At 35.7% G+C, this 18,156-nt stretch overlaps 1 protein-coding gene across 1 annotated transcript; it reads left to right on the forward strand.

The window, feature by feature from the left end:
- Positions 1-150: 150 nt before the first annotated feature.
- On the forward strand, positions 151-5,742 carry LOC307000616 (lipopolysaccharide-induced tumor necrosis factor-alpha factor homolog). Its single transcript, XM_079616330.1, has 5 exons — positions 151-257; positions 451-557; positions 3,865-3,948; positions 5,154-5,295; positions 5,381-5,742. The coding sequence occupies exons 2-5, from the start codon at positions 461-463 to the stop codon at positions 5,484-5,486; spliced, it is 429 nt and encodes a 142-aa protein (XP_079472456.1). The 5' UTR covers positions 151-257; positions 451-460; the 3' UTR covers positions 5,487-5,742.
- Positions 5,743-18,156: the final 12,414 nt, after the last annotated feature.

The following is an 18,156-nucleotide window of genomic DNA, read 5'->3' on the forward strand; positions in this document are numbered from 1 at the left end:
CTTACTTAATTAAATTAAGGCAATAAGTTTGCACAGTTTAATTCAGTTTTATTTTTTTACGGTGTTCCTTTTATTGTCATGAAGGTTGACCATAAATTAGTCGGCCAAAGATAGCCCTGCCTACACAGTTTATGCCCACATTTATGACTGTAGTCTGTGTCATGAACCGCACCCTCACTCTCTCACTCATAGTCATTCTGCTGTCCGCTCTCTACAAGAGGAAGCAACACAACCGCACGGTTTCACACCGCACACAGGTACGAGCGTGCATTTCTACATCAACTAAGAGTTGTGCTTTTGTTAAATGTCTAGTGCATAAAGGGATGTTATTCAGCTTTGCATAGTGTGTGTTTTTTACTATAAATACAAGGAAATTAGTAGAGCAAGATTAGAATGTTACAAAGATAAAGAAATGTTTGCAATTCCTCGTCTTCATGTTCTCATTCCCAGGTCTTTGATAATGGAGAAGGAATACACCCCCCCTCCTTATTCCGGTCCTCAGCCGACCCAGACAGGCGTAAACTACCCTGGACCGCAGGCATACCCTCCTCCAACCGGTCAGATCATCTTCACTAACAACAGGATTACACACCACAAATATAACGCTTTACAATTAGGTTCCAGTTGCTATTCTGGTTAATGCAACTAACAAACAATGCTTGTTTACAGTACTTATTCATCTTTTTTTAAATAGTTAATAATTATAGAACTGTTCATTGTTGGTTCATGTTAGCTCAGGTCCATTAAATAATGTGAACAGACGCACCTTTTTATTTTAATAATGCATTAGTAAATGTTGATGTGAACAATAGCTAACGGGTTTGTGTTCTCGAGAACTGTTTTGTGTGGACGAGCGGACCGAGTGTTTTCTATTAGAACGGATGTCGTGTTAACTGCGCCTAAGTTAATAACTAATGATCTTTGCAACAGAAGTCAGTCAATCAAAACTTTACTTTAGCTGGACAATAACTTTATTTCTAGAGCTGCTGTAAAGCCAAATCTATGTTACTGTAATTTCCTATTATCACTGTAAAGCTGCTTTGAAACAGTCTATATTGTTAAAAGCGCTGTATAAATGAAGGTGACTTGACTAAGATTAATAAATGCTTTAGAAGAATTTATCATTTTTTGTTTTTGTTAACTAACGCAGCTTACTAATATTACAACTTACAGCAGGAGAGCGTTTCTGAAACCTTTAATGCAAATGCAAGACAGTGCTCACTAAGGTATTAATAATAGATAGAAAAATATCCAAAAACTTGTAACAAAAAAAATTAAAATAATTCAAAGTTGTAAGTAAAACAAAGATTATTGTATTTGGAGTATGTTTTACAAGAAAAAACTATTTCAGTCTCTCTACGTCAGTTTCTGAGTGAAGTTTTATTATTTCAAAATAAAATCATAGTCTTTTTGTTGTGTTTTTGTTGGAGAAACTGCGCCATTGAGATCTGCTTTATGGTCGGGTTATCAGGAAGTCATTCACGGTGCAAAGGTCCAATCGATGACGTCAGATGTGTGTTAAAGGACGTTACCTGTAAAACATACAGACTTTGGGTGTGATATATACGTAGTTTGTGCTTCACTATTTCTACAGAAGACCTCAGGAAGCATGTATGAAACATTTACAAGATGTTGGCGTCCATTAAGTAATGGCCTGGTAGATTAGATTACTAATGGATGGATACTTACTGTTGTTGGGTGGGAACATCTCTGACTGTGAAAGCCTGTAAAAAAAGACAAGCTATTAGAAGAAAGATAATTGCAACGTTCTTCCAAAACCGAAACACTAACGTCTAAGATGCTGTGGGTTTCAGGACCTGTCAATCAACACTCGCAGAACAATGAGTTTCAGATTATACCAGTAATGCGTGTCCACCCAAGACTGGATAATATAGCATGATATTGATCCGGGAAACAAATAAATCAACAACTGAACATAACATGACTTACCTTAGAACAGATGTAGACATCCTTGTTTAACTTATCCACGTTTAGTTGGTGTTGTGGTCTACCGCATAACTTAATCCAGAGCAGACACTTTTCTCGGTTGAGATGTGGCTTGGGAAAGGGTAAAATAATACACACCGTCGCCCAGCCTCTCGGGATACCTAGTGTGTCGGAGTTGCTTGTACCCCATGCACACCACTTGACCATTTTAAACTTAAAATGACAAGGAAAAAACATATAAGAACGAATGAAAACTGACTAACTGCAATGCATTTCAATGGACGTGGAAGCAGAGAATGTCTGAGTGTATTGGGTTAGCTATGCGCACTGTGATTGGCTCATTGCGTTTGGGGGCGTGGCTTAGCCATAGGTCAATTGAAACCCAAGTAATGGTTTAAATGGGACTAACCTTCAACCGTTCTTCAAGTGGTTTGCGAAGAGCCATATCTTAAAAATAAGGGCTAAAATTCCTTTCAGATGACATGCTAAGGTACAATATGTAATATTTGTGCATTAAAATATCCCAAAATCACAAGGCCAGTGTTATATATTTTGTTAAGTTGATTAACAAAATATGTTAATATTTTATAGGAAGCGAGGAAACGAGGCGTGTGAGCGGGGGTGAGCTGGAGTCGCCAGTCAGTGTCGTCATATCCGCGTTACCCTCGGTTTCCGCTCGTACTGCGCGGAGTCCTGGACAAATGCGGAAGTTGTAGTGGTAGCGTCTATCAAGCAACAAACGTTAGCTTGTTTCGCGCAGTCGTTATGGAACACAATTATTCTTTACCGATTACAGCCGGTTCTGTCGACAAAGACAAGTCCCATAAACGTACGGGTCAATGTTATATATTCCAAATGTAGCATTCGGTAATAGTTATGTTTATGTAAGGAACGTATTATTGCTTTAGGCTTGTGTTTAGTTTATTGACATTGTTTATCACGTCTGGTGTTTATGGCCATGTAAATAAATATAGCATGTGTTATACATAAAGATTAATCCGTCTTTTGGCAAATTATGTGGGTATGTTTGAATGCACTTTTACAACAATGGTTCAGAACACGTAAAACTGCGCAGCGTTATCACAACAATGAGTTCAACAAATACAGTAACATGATAACCAATTTAGTATTAATCCTTAGTTTTTTTGCGGTTAATTCATTTTAATGAAATAAAAGCATGTCATTTAAACGCAACATTTATAAAAATAGAACTTTTGATTCCCGTCCGACTGATTTACATCCACGGTGGAGTTAAAAACGACAGTTCCCATCATTCCTTCACATCGTTATCAAGCTACGCTGTTGTTGTTGTTTGGAACGTAGCGCCCTCTAGCGGCAGAAAATATTGCATATTGTACCTTTAATGAGAAATACACTCATCAATCCGATTTCAACATGTACATGTTCTGTTTATCCTAAACTCCATATGCAATACGATTGACATTTTTGTTATAAAAGGGCTTCAGTAAACATTTAAATATCACAGCACAAGGTATTTTTAAAATCTGATGGAGAAGATACTCATATTCAAGTGTTTACATGTTTATTTTTTCCTCTTAATCAATTTCCACAATTCCCCTCAGATCGAGCTCAGTTGAGTCAGTTGAGGTGTTACACGCTGACTGAGCCATCAATCCAATTACTTACAGATTATTTGGGTGCATGTTAACATGGCAGTGTTTTCTTTGATTTGGTCACTTGTTTAATTGGATCATTTGAGATGAACTGGCTTCCCAGACAGCAACATAGTGTCGGCCCAGATACACAAGGAATCCACACGTACCAGATGTGGGCCGGATCTGTGCCGACACTGTTGCTGTCTGTGTTTTAAATAAAGCAGATGATCTCACCTCCCATAACTCTCCAGAGCAGTGGGTTTCAGTGTTTCTAACCGCCGGTGTTTTGACCCTGTTACAGATCCACACGCTGCACCTTACCAACCGCCTCCATATGGGTTCGGGGCTCCAGCCACCACCGTCCAGCCCATCATGGTTCCTGTCTGTGAGTGTTCAGAGCCCAAGACATTTCATTCGTTTCATGAGTGGTAAACACTAGTAGCATGACGAGGATAAACTATATAAATATGAGGGAATTGATAATGCCTTCAAACTTCTGCATTTTCACATGAAGATTTCCTCTGAATCAGAAAGCCGTAATTTACTTAATTCTACTTTGCTCCCTGAACTTTGCATGTTTTGTCATCAAGTGATTAGGGGCGTGAAGTTCTTAATTATTACTTTTTTGAGTATTGAAACTGAACACTTGTACTCTTGTACTTATTACATTACAGTGCTTTTCAAAGGGTTGTGAACGCCCTGGACAAACAATATTGGCATAAATCCTTATTTTTTTCTAATGATGTTTAAACCAATCTTCTTCCTTTTTTCAGCAGTGCAATACTAGAGCTGTTTATAATATTTATTTTAATTGTTTGTGTACTATTTTTAATTGCTAATCATTAATTCCACTAATCAGGCATCACAGCAGAAAGGACAGTGATTGTGATGTGTATATACTTATGTAACCAAAAAGAAAATCAGTGATAATAATTCCAAGTTACTTTCATGGATTTACTCTGAAAAACAAGATTTATGCTGATATTGTCTAAAAACCCTACCTTGAAATATATAAATATTTCCTAATGTTTGGAGGACACTGTACAAAAAAAAAAATCTTCAAAATACATATTTTGCATGTCACTCAGACTTAATGAATTACTCTTGCAGGCGTATTAATATATATAGTCTATCATTAAAAAATTTGGAGTCAGTAAGACTCTTTTTTTGAAAGAAATGAATTATATTTATCAAGGATGCATTAAATTGATCGAAAGTGACAGTAAAGACATTTGTGTTACAAAAGATTTATATTCCAAATAAATGCCAGTCTTTAGAAATTTCTGTTTATCAAATTGTCCTGAAAAAATTAAATGTATCAGAGTTTCCATAAAAATATGAAACAGAATAACTGTTTTGAACATTGGTAACAAAAATGTACGGTACTTTCTACTTTGTTATTCTTCTAGTTATTTACAATAACTCAGCTTTTACATTCACAAACAGCTCTATACACACTGTGAAATGGAATATCCTAAAAAGCATAATATGGGCACTTTAAAAATCTGCAAGAGGATATATATATATATATATACTGTATATGCAATATTTGATATTTGTTCTGCATGTCATGCATTTGTACATGTGCAGTTACGCAGGCGGCGGTTGTGAGTCTCACTGATGTCCCGGGCCGTGTTATCTGCCCTCACTGCATGACGGAGGTCCTCACGGAGATCGAATACTTAAGCGGGTTGCTCACCTGGTTAATCTGCGGAGTTCTTGTGCTCTTCGTGTGAGTAACTGTACAAGCCTCAGAGCGTTTCCCCTGCTCGAGTGTCCAGACTGCTGATCTAGAGATTGTCTGTTGTGTTTTTCAGGTGCTGGTTCTGTTGTTGCATTCCCTTCTGTGTGGACTCGTGCAAGGATGTGAAACACACCTGTCCAAACTGCAAAAACGTCATTCGCGTTTACAAACGAATGTAATGAGTGATCGAAGCTGTGTCATTTGTATGCTTCATATGGGAATTTAACATTGTGAAATCCTGTAGAACCGATGCATTATTAACTACAATCTCACAGCTGTGTAGATCAAAACTTATAACAGGAATATCTAATAATTGAATTACACTTTCTCTGGATTGGGCCTGTATTTGGAAATTAATGTTTTTTTATAATACTGTATGTGTGTATATATATATATATGTGTGTGCATGAATAAAATAAGTTCTATTTTAGTTCTATTTGCAGTGAAAAATCACTTGTCACAGACACACACACACACACACACACACACACACACACACACACACACACCTGAAGCTCCAGATACTTCCCCACAACAACTGAAACATACCCTTAGGCTAGGTGGCGATGTGAAGCACTGAAAGTGAAAGAGACGCTAACACCGTTTTTCATGTTTTAACCCTCGGTGCTCTTCGCGTTTCGCTCAAAAAAATAAATAAATTTGTCAATTAAATTATTGCTATATTTTAGTTTGATAATGTTTTGTTATTTTCCTGTACTGGCGCATGCCTGTGACGTAAGCGCGTACACGACGCCTTCTAGCAGACTTTTGCGTTTACCGTTTTTACCCTTTAGACGGGAACGTGATGGTGGAGCGTTTTTAAGATTTTCACTCTGGAGGGTGGTTTCACTTTTTTGCCCCCAAAACGCTGTCACCGTGTAAATGAAAGGCACATCCGATAAAACATTTTTACGTTTTCACCCGCGAGCGTTCTCGTGTAAACAGGGCCTTAGAGTTAAATCGACACCGCTCAGTACATATTGTCCCAATCTACAAAGTGTTAAAGAAACACTGCAGCAGAGTTGCTGTCAATGAGATAATAAGGTGATTAAGGGAGTGATGATTGAGCATTAGTGATGAACACCTGCTGTTAACAAGCAGAATCACTGACGGAAAGCAGAACAAGAACAGAGAAAAAGAGAAGAGACAAGCAGAAACAAGAACTACAACTGACTTCCAGCCTTAGATGAAATCAACTGAAGATGATGTTCAGAGTTTATCTGTGTCATATAATGTGCACATGTAAATGGGACTTATAGCTTTAAGGGCATTCTGTTATGTACGCAGGCAGACTCAGGCGGTTGCGCGGAGAGGAGTGTGTGTGAGCTCTTGTATGCTAACTGATCCACGAGTGTAACAATACAAAGTATTCATTGAACCTGAGACTTGTGGACATTTGAATTATTTACATGGTGTCAGAAGCGTTTGACGGACACATCGCTTCTCTGAAAATATGGCCAAGTTTCATCCACCGGAAAGTTTCGCTTTTGATCGTCCAAATGAATGGGCTGACTGGAAGCAACATTTCCTGCGATTTCGGCTGGCCACTAAACTGAGCAAAGAGGACGGCGAAGTGCAGGTCAGTTCGCTGATTTATGCCATGGGGCCTGAGGCTGAGGACATTTTACAGTGTGTCACATTTGAGACGGAGGGGGATGAGAAGAAGATTGACGTTGTGTTGGGAAAATACGACGCATACTTCTATCCTAAACGCAACGTGATTCACGAGCGCGCCTGTTTTCACCAGCGATCGCAGCGGCCCGGTGAGAAAGTTTATCAGAGCCCTGAGTTATCAGAAGAACACTGCGACTGGTGTAAATAGAGATGAACACATCCGCATTGTTGTGGGCATTTTGGACAAGGATTTGTCACGCAAATTAAAGCTAATGGCTGATCTTACACTTTCCCAAACGATCACAACTGTTCGCCAGTCTGAGGTTGCAGCACTCCAAGTTCACCAGCAGGGGGAGTCACATGCAGCGGTACAGGAAATCCGCGGGAGAGGATCAGACAGTGAGGCACTACAGTAGGGTAACCCTCTGGGGTCGGCAATCACGCCGGCGTGATTTGCGCGATTTTTTTCACATAGCAGCTGAATAAACTTAAAATACTCCGTCATATATGGTCATACAGACTTAATAAATATGAAAAAAGAAACTGTGAGATGTCTACTTTTGTATGTGTCCACTTACAATCAAAACAAAACGTTGTGCTTTTGTAAAATAAAGAAATTAAACAGGGTGTGCTTTATGCCTCTCCGTCTCGTGAACTTTTTTTTCTTGAGGACGTCTCTAAACATAAACAAAACTCAGCGAATACTTGTCACACATTTATGAGCTCTGTATCTTTATAATCATTTAAGTGTGTAGTTTTAAATGATCTGATACAAAACGAAAACAAATATTCTCTGTTCAAGTAATTTGTATAAAACCAAGATATCCAGGTTCTCTAACCCTTGCTCATTAGTTTTAATGTGACCACACCCACACGTGCAAAACATATAGAGATGCAAATCGTCCATGCGTCGCGCGAACGCGCCCATTACCTCAACAACAAAGCGCCGCCAAACTTTATCAGTCCTCTGTTCGTCGAGTTTGTAAGACAAGCTGTGAGATTATTGGATTTACATCAGAAGAAGAAGAACGCGATTTGAAGACAAGAAAGATTTTAAGGTAAGAAATCATTCTGAATTATATTAGTTGGTGTTATTGTTGCATAAACTTCACATTGCCATTGAACTGTTGCTCGATGCTTCAGTAAATTTTAACCAGAACAAATCTAAAATGTATTCCCAAAATCATGCAGCCCTAGTTTCTCTTGATATCAGCATGTTCACAGGTTTTTTATATATTTTTTTTTTTTAGGTACCCGTCCTGCTGACTTCAACATGAGCATGAGGGGGTAAAGTGAAAAATGAAACACCTTGGAAATGACAGGTATGTACTATGTTTCAGGAATGGCACAAAGGTGTGTGACTGGTTAAGTCTCTGTCTTTAGTTCAGTGTGTTAAATAATGTGCTTTTTTGAAAGAATTTTCATTTTTGGGTGAACTATCCCTTTAACTCCTCAAACATTACTCTGAGCAATATAAATAAACGAGCATTAGAACATAAGCTCTCTTCTCAGTGTAAATAAACGTTTCCTTTAAGTCATCTTTCCCCTCCCCACAGTGCATGGCTCCAAAGATGAACACAATAGCACAACCCTTCACAATCTGTTTCTGGATATTTTGATGATTGTCACCATTGTTGAGGTTTGTGTATAATGTGTGTTTATGTCTAGATGTGTCTCAGCGATGATGTTTGTTTATTTTCAGTGATAAAGTATTACAATGGTCAATCGCAACAGCGGCTTCTGTTTAATATAAAAAAAATTCAGTTCAGTAATACCTCAACCTCAATATTATTGTACCAACACCCTGATGAAGGCCAGTGGGCCGATACGCGTTGGTGTTTTAATGTTTTAGCCCAAATAATAAAGGCTTTTTAACTTTTGCATCCTATTGAGTGCCTGGACTTGGATTTTTTCCAATTCTTCTCTAACCTTTAACCCTTCCAAGAGCACCAGAGGATACAAGGGATACCAGCAGCGCTCCAGTTCCCCTTTGTCTACTCAATATTATTTGCTTGGAGTCATAAACTAAAACTGAAACATTCGTTTAAATGTCATACAAGACGGTAACTTCAGCATTTTTTCTTCTTCTCTTTTTTAGCATTGCACAAGGCATTTTGTGAAACACTATTGCAAATGCTGAAAAATAATGTAAAAACATTTGTCAATAAAAACAAACACGAATCACTGTAATGGTGACTTTCAAATGAATATTTTCAATAACACATCAACATTATCTAGTGCTAAACCTATGTTAATTCTCAATGATAGCTTTTTTTTATAGATGTATGACAGAAATAAAGCCAAACTTTATATTATAACTGTATATTCATAGTATATATTCAAAATAATAAAGAAAAAAATTAAAGGCCAGTAATTTGGCCTATCTATCAGGCATAAACTTTTTAGAGAGATGTCAGGTACGCCTCTCTTGGACATGAGCCAAAAAAGTCACTGAGGATCAACAGAGATGTAATGTTTTATTTGATGCCTCATGCTCATTTTTTTTTTTTTTTGTAAGAACTTGAAACAGACTGTCAGATCTGAAAAGCTTAAACAACGAAAGGGGAAAAAACGGGCCGGACAGTTCCAGTTTATGTGCTTATGAGTGCTTAATATATTATTATTATTTATTTAAATGATCTGTGCAGTGGTGGTGATGCTGCCACTGATACCCGATGTCCCGGGACAGATGAAATGTCCAGAGACCAGATACTGTACATCAACGGCCTGCTAACCCGGGCCGTCTGTGGCTTGTCATTCGCAAGGCATCGTTTTCAGAGTAATTTACTTTCAGATTTGAGAAAACACTGCTTAAACCCCAAAACACAGATGTTGTTTTAATGTGCTTCCTTGCTTAAACATTAGATGGCATACTAGCTTCTAACCAGCAACACTACCTGTCCTCACGGCCTGGAGGAACATCTCAGTGGTTTCTCAATCGACGCTCAATTATTGTACCTAACTTACAAAAAGATGTATTATACTCTATAGAAACATCATTGCAGCCGTTTGACTGAAATATTCAGATCATTGTCCTTTATGATAGCAGAATAAAACACCAAACCCACGAAGATAACAGAAACATTGTCTCCGCATATTCGTAAGTTAGACAGTTTATGAATAATGTATCATGTATAATACGTATAATACATGATACATTATTCATAAACTGTCTAACTTCCGAATTCAACACAAAAATTGGGTTTGTTTTGCATACACCCACGATCCTGTTGTTAGTGTGTTTATGCCAAGTATTTAAGAAAATATGAATTTGGTCAGTCTGAGACTGAGCAAAAATGCACAAGCTGACAGATATAAGCAGAGCTATTTTGCATATGATGAGAAACTTCATACCTGTAATTCAGCTCCACCCCTTATATCGGCCATATCCGTGCTTATTCTCACAGTCTCCTCATATCCCAGTGTCTTCATATAAAGAGCATCAGAATTCCCACAGCGCCCCGTCGACGGCAGAAACTCACAGGTATGTGTCATATTATGAGTTTGGGAATTTTACATTTAAAAAGATGGGGATCATATTCTTTACTTTGGATTATCTGTCATCCACAGTCACACTCAAAAACTAATAAACATAATGTGATGCATATTTGTCAATCAAATTAAACGTAATATTTCTGTAATTATACTAATAAACAGAATGTGTTTTAAATACTCAGTAGCAAGGTTTTTATAATTATCATCAGAAAATCCAATTTGTTTAATTTAATTTAATTTGAACTAATTGAATATTGCTTGTTCCACAGCTATTCAGACATATTTTGTTCATACACTTGACTGCACGATTTAGGTGTTTTCTGCACAGTGATGATCGGATACAAATAATTTTTCAATCTGAGATAAATAACAGCATTATTAAAACATGATTGTGATGTTCACTAAACCGAAAGCTGAACTTATGAACAGATGGTAAAAACTGGTAAATCTTGTCAATGTCTAAAGTGGCCTTATTAACCTGCGTCTTCATTGCATCTTATTCTGCAGTGTTTAATGCCTGTCAGTAATTGTTGGCAGAACCATTAAAGCCCTTACTTTATGAATGTTAATGTTTAAACATTTGTAAATGTTTGGCACAGATTCTCTCCCTTTTTCCAAACACATATTCAGTTGATTTAAACATGAACTCCTGGGGGGTATTGAAAAGCAGGTTGTGTGACATACCGGAGTATGCTCAAGGGTAAGCAGAAAACCCCAACTTTCGCTTCCAAAAACGCAGGTCATTTTCATGGCACGCAGCCATAACTCACTCTCTGAACATTACCGGCTCCAGCTGCGAGCACAGACTGATATTTAGTGTAATACATGATATTTTACAAACAATATAGTTATTATTCGCAGTGATTAAAGATTTTTAAACGAAAATATTGAAAAATGATTGCACAACCACCAAATTGGCGATATTAACCATTGAATATGTGTTCAATGGTTAACCGTGTGTTAAGTAAGGGTTAATGCCCTTCGAGGTGTTCATTGTCAGGTATTAATGGACAACGGACGGTTGCCTCCGCCGAAGTGCATTAATACCTGACAATGGACACCTCGAAACGCATTAACGCGCTTTTACCATGTTCACTTGCCAAATAACACATTTTTAAAACATTAGTTTATATTTTAATTAGTTTTACAATCGAAGTCTAACGGTTTTAGAACTATACTAGGCGTCCTACATCACTTTTTAATTGACACCCTGCAGCCAATCAGAATCGAGTATTCACCCAGACCATGGTATAACCGTGAATATACTATGGCTTGGCTGAACTTACTCCCGGACACGCTTTTGGAAACGGCATATCTCGAGTAAGCAAGTTTTGGGTCAATCAACCGGGAGTTCAGGGTATATGTGAGGGTAAGTTAACCTTGCTTTCTGGAATACCCCCCTCACTGTTTGTTTTATTATCACAACTTTTTATCTTTTGTCAAATCAACTTCGATAACTAACGTGTGAAGATAACATACTATTTTGAGTTTCTGTCTATTAAACCATTCTTCTTCACAACAAACTCAATTTTAAGGCAACAAGGTAACTTGCTCTTTTAAGTTAAACCAACTTTTTTTTTACAGTGCTGGCAGAAAATTGCCTCAGATCTTATTGGACAGAGTGTCACATATTGGTGTGGTTGTAAAACATGCACTCCAGAAGACAATTATATTAACACTCTTAAATAGAAAAAACTAAATACACAGGTGATCGTAGGAGATTTACAGGAGGATGACCCACACAACTCAAAGAGGAGAACCGACAACTGATTTAAAGCCTCACAGCCTGAAATCAGCTGCAAATGAAAGAAGACACACGCTGGCTATACCCTCATTCACTATTCCCTACATTAGTTCACTAATATAGTCCACTTGAGTGAGTGAGTAGAATCACTGAAGAACAGAGAAACAAGAACAGAAAACTGTGAAAAACCAGTTTATCATTATGCCTTTCATTACAAACGTTCGTGTTGATGATTAACAGAGGTTTAGATGTTGATGTTTTATTGAAAATAATGAAGTTTGTATTAGTCACCATTATGGTGATTAGTATTCATAATAGTTGGGCTCTTCAACCTTGACTCTTTACAGTTAGTTTTTATTTGCCTGTGATGATGCTATTATCGTTCTGTACTTGTCTCACCGATCTCTTCTTATGTCTAATCTTTGATTTTATGGGTATTTTAATTGTCATTTTATTAATTATAGTATCTCTGAGGGTCTACAGCATGAGATCTAGCAGAGTTTCAGTAATCAGTTATTTTGAAGGATAATGATATCATATAGTGTGTAAAACAATACTGTTTTATTGCTTGATCTACCCTAGTGAAAAAAAAGTATACTTTATTGTATTTGAAATATATTCCCTTTTTCAATAGTACATTGCAAATATACACAAAAAAAATATACTATCTTTAAATATATTAAAAGTATATTAGCATCATGCTTTTTATCTATTTTTATAATACAACTTTTAACACACTTTAAAATAATAGTACTTTAGTATATTTTCTAAAAATATATTTAAAAGCAAGCACACTTTTAACATATTTCTAACAAGTGCACTATAAGTACATTGGTAATAAATATATGCTTAAATACACTTTTAAAAAATATGCTAAAAACAAGCATACTTTTAATATATTTCTAACAAGTGCACTATAAGTACATTGGTAATAAATCTATGCTTAAATACACTTTTAAAAAATATGCTAAAAACAAGCATACTTTTAATGTATTTCTAACAAGTGCACTATAAGTACATTGATAATAAATATATGCTTAAATACACTTTTAAGAAATATGCTGAAAACAAGCATACTTTTAATGTATTTCTAACAAGTGCAATATAAGTACATTGGTAATAAATATATGCTTAATTACACTTTTAAGAAATATGCTGAAAACAAGCATACTTTTAATGTATTTCTAACAAGTGCACTATAAGTACATTGGTAATAAATATGCTTAATTACACTTTTAAGAAATATGCTGAAAACAAGCATACTTTTAATATATTCCTAACAAGTGTGTAACCCACCCAATTAATTGAGGCTGTGTTTTCATGTATTTTCATGTATGATTTTATATTTTTCCTTGCCTAATGCATGAAATGTTCAGACATATGTTTTATTATAATTTATTTCTTTTATTATTTTGTTTTTGCTGAGGGCCGAAACTAATAAAGAATTGCGTCGATGGATGCTGACGTCACATTCGCGCCAGCTCGTTGAACAGAGAGATATGTGAGCCACATGTGTGGCTATCGTTTATCTTATCCATCGTCGTCAATATTCTTCTAATTTTATGTCTGAACTGTTTTATTGCATTAGGTAAGTCACAATTGTTTCATATTTTCATAAATAATGTTTAAGTTTGTGTTTGTTCATATAAGAAAATGTGGATGGTTAATGCTGTTCGTAATCGAGTATAAACTGGGCAATACAACACATGTAAAGTGTTTATGCTGTATTAGTATACTTGTTAAACCTGTTTACACATTTATGTTATGGGAATAATGTATTAAGTTTAAGAGTTATATGAATGTTTTATATGCATTTCGTGATGGGTGCTGACGTCACATTCGCGCCAGCTCATGGAACAGAGAGATATGTGAGCCACGTGTGGCTATCGTTTATCTTATCCATCGTCGTCAATATTTTTCTGATTTGATGTCTGAACTGTTTTATTGCATTAGTTGGCTTGTTTCAACGCTCCGTGGTCGTGTTGGATTCGCGCAGTGAGGCAGAAACGCGCTGGATTCCTATGTGGAAGAATCGAGTCATCTTGGCGACTCTTTCACGAGGAAAAAGATTCGATTTGTTCATCGTTCATCCCTGCAAAGTCTGTAGGCATTCACCTTCAAACGAACTGAATTGAACTGAGTCAATTACATTTCCATCTACACAAATTTAACTGAGTCAATTACACTTCTATCCAAATGAACTGAACTGAGTCATATTCGCACGAACTGAACTGAGTCCATCACACTGAACTGAGTCAATTGCATTGCACTCAGACTTCATCACACTTACAAGGTTGAATTTAATTATTTTATTTTCATTTTATTTGATTGTCATTGATTGAATGGTATAGATATCTCATGTGATGTGTACAAAGTGATGCGTGCCTATGAAGTGAACAGCGAAGTGAGATTTCAGTGTACTGTTCAGTGAACTGATTGTTTCATTCATTAATTTCATTATTATTCATTAATTCATATTTCTGATTTTATTTCATTCCTTTGGTTCAATAATTTTTATTTTTATTTATCTGTCTAGTTAGGATTTTAGACACCAGTTAGTTTAAATAAGTGCAGTCACACATTATTATTTTTTAATATATTTTTTTATTAATGCAAGGTGTGACACCCCGAACCCAGGACTCCATATACTTTAAGTTGTGATTATAAGTATTTGGTGAGCTCAGACCCTAAGTAGATATTTTTCCTCCTTTTATTTTATGGTGTTATCCTATTAATGGGTTACAAGTGCACTATAAGTACATTTGTAATAAATATATGCTTAAATACACTTTTTAATGTGCATTTGTTATTGAAGACAAAGTGTGCTATTTGTAGTATTTGGATTAAGCCAAAGGTATTACGGAGAATATAATTTTTACTCAAACATAATAGACTTGTATATTGCTCGTAATGATTTTGTAATGTACTTGTAACACAGATAAAGTACACTTTATTATCACTAATCAAGTATGTATCTAGTCCCTACACAGGCATATACTTAAAGTATACTAAGTATACTTGAAGTTGTTCCAATTTAGTACACAAAAGTACACTAAATACACTTAAAGTTATGCTTTACTACAATTTAAATACAACTAAAATATACTTAGTACAAAATTAGTTGTTTCAAAATAGCACACTTAAAGTTAACTAATCCTTAACACACTTGAAGTATACTTATAATTAGTGTGGCTGCAAGTATACTTATTATATATTTTTAATATATTTATGGTATATTTCTTGTATGTTTCGAAGACACTTGTAATTAATTTGTAATGTACTTGTAACACAAATAAAGTACACTTTAATACACTAATCAAGTATGTAACTAGTCCTTACACAGGCATATACTTAAAGTATACTAAATATACTTAAAGTTGTTCCAATTTAGTACACAAAAGTACACTAAATACATTTAAAGTTATGCTTTACTACAACTTAATTACTACTAAAATATACTTAGTACAAAATTAGTTGTTTCAAAATAGCACACTTTAAGTTAACTAATCATTAATACACTTGAAGTATACTAATAATTAGTCTGGCTTCAAGTATACTTAACATATTTTTTTTTCACTAGGGTAGACACACAGACATCAACAAGCAACACATGAATCTCAACAATAGTGACAATCTAAAATTTAATCTCGCAACCCATGCTGGGTACAAAACTCCCAGCATGCATTGCAGCATAAAAAATATGCAGCTAAATTGTTTTTTTATTTATTGCCACCATTGTTGAGATTCATGTGCTGATTTTTTATATATATCTGTGTGTATATGAGACTACACCTCTGTTTTTCCTTTTGTATGATGTGTTTTAAAAAATCCTTCATTAAAACTGATTGCTGTTGGAATTCTTGCTGTAGTTTCACCGTAGTGGCAATGTAACATTTAAGCTGTAATTAATAATGTAACGCGTTTGATAAGGGATTAAACACTAGATGAGATCAGTGAATCAAGAGACTATATGATGATAATTTCATCATCAATATATAACTATCAGCATTGACATAACCAATGTAGCTTGCAAAAAACACAGTAAAGGCAGTCAGAAAAAAAAAATATTTTAAAAAGTCAAGGGTCAAGAGCTCAACTAAAGCAAACATAATGGTAACTTCAAACCAAACATTTTCAATTAAACATCAATATGTAAACATATTTTAATTCTCAATAAGAACTTCTGAAGACGTATGACAGAAAGAAGTCAAACTGTTAAGTAATAAGTGTAATGGCTGGAAAGTTGTAGTTCTTGTGTTTCTTCTCTTCTCTTTTATGTTCTTGTTCCTCTTTCCTTCAGTGATTCTGCTTGTTAACAGCAGGTGTTCATCATTAATGCTCAACAATCACTTACATATTCACTTAATTATCTCATTGCGTTACTGCGTCAATGTTACTTTTACTCTTTATAGTGTGGACACTACAGGATTTCCCCATGGGGTTGATAGGGTTAAAGGTGTACGATAAAAAGACACACCCACAAAATGTATTTTAAACAGTAATAGAAACATTACCAAAGAAGACCAAGAAACATTGAAAATATGCTGCATGTTGCTTTATTTATCAGGCGGTGACTGTGTGGTTGCTGATCCAGTGAAAATCTCTTTCTTTCAAATATTTTTAAGTGGACTCAAAATAATATGTTCACAGTAATAATATGCTTACATTATTAGCGCATTATAAATATTTGTTTTTAAATTTAATAGCTGTTGGCCAATTTAAGGCAGTCGATTTCTGCAAATGAAATGAGCTTTCATTTCGTGCATGGTATCTTTACAGTAACATACCGTATATTACTGTACAATTAACCGTAAATTACTGGATACAGTGTTGCAAGTATTTTACCATTAATTTACTGGTCAAAGTTTTACAGTGTGTAGAACTGTCTTTCTAATTCACAGATTGCTGATCATGGAAGTAGAACCAGATCCCCCTCCTTATCCTGGACCGCCTTTGGACCAGATTAGCATTCCCTACCCGATGCAGGAGGTTGTCATTCTTTCTCAACCAATGGACACACAAGAGATGCCCATGTCCACCATCACTAGTGCCCCGGGTGAGCAGTAAAGCCTGAGATTACCCAAACTCTGCATTCAAGTACTGGAAGCTTTCAGCAAGCACAATATGCATCTGTAAAATTGTATTTTAAAGGTTTATAATCATATTATTATCAATACCCAGTGCTCCAGCCCTGCACTCCCTACCATTCACTGCCGATGGTCAGTGCTTCTGGACCGGCGGATCACAAACCAAAAAAGGGTCGCGACCCAAAAAAGAAACAACGGAAAAAAGGTAATTCTAAATGTTTTCTGATGCAAAACTTTTATTTTGAAAGCAAGCCATTAATGTTGAAAAATATTTGAAATTTCATTATTGAATCAATGTTACAATGTGATGTTGGTTCCACACCATGCTAGGACTCTCATAAAATTAAACACACCAACTACAATTGACTTAAAGCCACACAGCCTGAAATCAACTGTCATTCAACTGAACTCAACTGCAAATAAAATGCATTACGGAGAAGAAGAAAACCTTGACACACACAGATATCAAATATTAGCATATGAATCTCAACAATGGTTACAATAAACAAAAAGGGAATAAACTGAACATCACAAAACAGGCTACAAAAAGTCACCAAAAAACAGCAAATAAGCTAAATAGTAAAAATCTGCATAATTGATTCATGCCACAGTGCATGCTGGGAGTTTTGTACTCTGCTTGCACCCAGAAGGCATTACGGCATGAAACTTTTGATTTTCATCATTTTTGAGATTCATATGCTGATTTTTGATGTCCGAATGTCGCAGTACCTAAAAATTATTTATGCACTAGATGTTTAAAAAAAAAGTCACTGTTGGATCTCATATTGTGGAATCACAGATGCTATAATCAACAAACATAAAAAGAGCTATAAAGTCAAAGATTAGAGACATGAGACGTGTCAATGATGATTATGGCTTCATCACATCATGCAAAAACACTTGATGATT

This window comes from Phoxinus phoxinus (genome assembly GCF_949152265.1).
Source record: "Phoxinus phoxinus genome assembly, chromosome: 6".
NCBI lineage: Eukaryota > Metazoa > Chordata > Actinopteri > Cypriniformes > Leuciscidae > Phoxinus > Phoxinus phoxinus.

Bases quoted from the DNA above. Each gene is read 5' to 3' on its own strand.
- LOC307000616 (XM_079616330.1), top strand. From the start codon at position 461: ATGGAGAAGGAATACACCCCCCCTCCTTATTCCGGTCCTCAGCCGACC. The intron at 558-3,864 runs GTCAGATCATCT...ACCCTGTTACAG, and splicing joins GGCATACCCTCCTCCAACCG to ATCCACACGCTGCACCTTAC. The intron at 3,949-5,153 runs GTGAGTGTTCAG...GTACATGTGCAG, and splicing joins GCCCATCATGGTTCCTGTCT to TTACGCAGGCGGCGGTTGTG.